Source organism: Scardinius erythrophthalmus (genome assembly GCF_964197995.2).
Source record: "Scardinius erythrophthalmus genome assembly, chromosome: 22".
Lineage (NCBI taxonomy): Eukaryota > Metazoa > Chordata > Actinopteri > Cypriniformes > Leuciscidae > Scardinius > Scardinius erythrophthalmus.
Genome location: NC_138242.1, coordinates 7,108,632 through 7,111,096, shown reverse-complemented (window position 1 = coordinate 7,111,096; position 2,465 = coordinate 7,108,632). Strand labels below are relative to the sequence as shown.

The window sequence follows — 2,465 nt, the reverse complement described above, 5'->3', positions numbered from 1 at the left end:
CTAGAAAAAAAGGAGACGAGTGCCTGTATTTTAAATGAATGTATGATATCCCGTGATTTTAAGTGATATTATTGTGCAGTCTTCATGTAAATTACTTACAGCCGCACTTTCTGTGTTTAGCCATCTCACCCACTGACATTATGGTGGGGGGCGTTTAAAGTGGCGAAAGCATCAGTCTATTTCCACTGGCTGTGGAGAAGGGGAGGGTCTTTTTTTACCCCGGACCGAGACTGAATCAGTTCTGTACAGTTGGAGCCGGAGACAGACGCCGCATCGGCGAAAAAAGACGCGCATCACGACGCGCGACTGGAAAACAAGACGCCGGCGGATGTTCGCAGCGTATTGAATGCATCCTGACTGCATTCATAACGGTGACTCGGGTATAATGTACTAATGTCTATTCCGCTACTGTAGTGGTTCTCCATCACCGCAGAACAACAGAAGCAAACGTTTCAAAAGGGATTTCTCTTATACGGTCGATACTGATGGACGTACAAACGGATATGATATTGTGAACGTTCGTGATAATTCTTTTCTGAGGACTGAGGGGAGAATCCGCGCACTGCAGTGACTCTACATTCAACAATGCACACGACTGGACTGTGGATGTAATGGATATTAGATATATGTCGGCAAACGACAAGATTACATCTGGGTTTTCATCACTCATTCACTGTTATTGAGTGGTTCAAGCCACTCTATCCTTCAACAGATGAGAAGCAACCAGTTCCTACAACTTCAATTGTCTGTACTAGGGGAAAAGAATGGTGTTTATGACAGAAATCTCAAAACATATCGGAACCATCCCACGAAAATAGTATCCCAGCCTGGAATCGTAATGAAAGTGTTGCGGAGAAAAAGAATAGTACTGTTTATAGCGTATTTTCTGCTGTTAGTTCTCACAATGCTGAACTTGGCTAACTACAGATGGACTAAAGAACCTCAACAGTGTAATCTCCAGATGAGAAGCACTCCGTATCAGGGAAGGTCGGACATCCGATTCATCTACAGACCATCTCTTGCTAAGAAGAGACAGCTTGTCTACGTTTTGACCACATGGAGGTCCGGTTCATCATTTTTTGGAGAGCTATTTAATCAACATCCAGAGGTTTTCTTCTTGTATGAACCTATGTGGCACATCTGGCAGAAGCTGTACCCGGGTGATGCTGTGTCCTTACAGGGAGCAGCGAGGGACATGCTGAGCTCATTGTACCGCTGCGATCTTTCAGTTTTTCAACTGTACAACAGCCCTGGGAGCAAAAACTTCACCTCCCTTGGACTTTTTGGGGCCACACTTAATAAAGTCATCTGCTCGTATCCTCTTTGCTCAGGTTATAGAAAAGAAGTAGTCGGGATGGTGGATGACAAAGTGTGCAAAAAATGTCCCCCACAAAGCCTCAGTCTTTTAGAGGAAGAATGCCTTAAGTACAACACTATAGTCATAAAAGGGGTCCGGGTTCTGGATGTCAATGTTTTGGCGCCCCTTATGGAGGATCCGTCTCTGGATCTGAAGGTGATTCACCTTGTGCGAGATCCCAGAGCCGTGGCCAACTCCAGGATCAAATCGAGGCACGGGCTGATTCGTGAGAACTTGCAGGTGGTCCGAAGCAGGGATCCCAAACTCCGTCGGGTACCCTTTGTGGATCCTGGCCACAAAATTAGTAAAAAAGACGGTGCAGATTACCATTCGGTTGGGGCTATGGAGGTGATATGTGATCAGACGTACAGGAGCCTGAGGACTGCTTTAAATCCACCCAACTGGCTGAAAGGGAAATACCTGGCGGTGCGCTATGAAGATCTGGTGGATAACCCTGTTAAAACACTCCGGAATGTTTATCAATTTGCCAATCTCAGTGCCAACCTAGACATTGAGTCTTTTGCTCTTAACATGACTAATGGCACAAGCTCTTCCTCAAAGCCATTTATTGTGTCAGCCAGGAACGCGACACAGGCGGCCAGTGCATGGAGAACAGTGTTGAGTATTCAACAGATAAAACAAGTAGAGGAGTACTGCCATAATGCAATGGCCATCCTGGGTTATGAACGTGTAAGAACAGCTGGAGAAGCAAAAGACCTGAGTAAATCTTTATTGAATGCCTCCAAACTGTGACAGAGTTCTTGCACTAGAGATGCTTTCAAAAGCCCACCTGAAACTGTGGATCTGTTTGTTCCAATCAAAGTGCTTTTGAAAGATTTCACTATCGCTTTCTGGAATGTCATAGCTCTTTGTGGTCATTCAATAGCACTGTTAGTTTTCTAAACGAACCAGTAGATGTTTGATACAGCAGCATCTGTGAACCACAGCTGGAAAATTTATATTGTACAAAACAAATGTTGCATTGCCCTTTTTCCCTTAAATGGATGCTTAAGGTTGTTTGGAATGTTCTAGGTCTGTTTTTGAGTTTCAGTCCATTTGCTGTATGTAAAATCAAGAAATGAAAGTGGAAAATGAGCAACAAAAATAC

The 2,465-nt window shown here is 44.3% G+C and overlaps 1 protein-coding gene across 1 annotated transcript; it reads left to right on the top strand.

Annotated features, from left to right (window-relative positions):
• Window positions 1-712: 712 nt before the first annotated feature.
• On the top strand, window positions 713-2,110 carry chst2b (carbohydrate (N-acetylglucosamine-6-O) sulfotransferase 2b; the record flags this gene model as incomplete). Its single annotated transcript, XM_081352451.1, has 1 exon — window positions 713-2,110. The coding sequence occupies one exon, from the start codon at window positions 713-715 to the stop codon at window positions 2,108-2,110; it is 1,398 nt and encodes a 465-aa protein (XP_081208577.1).
• Window positions 2,111-2,465: the final 355 nt, after the last annotated feature.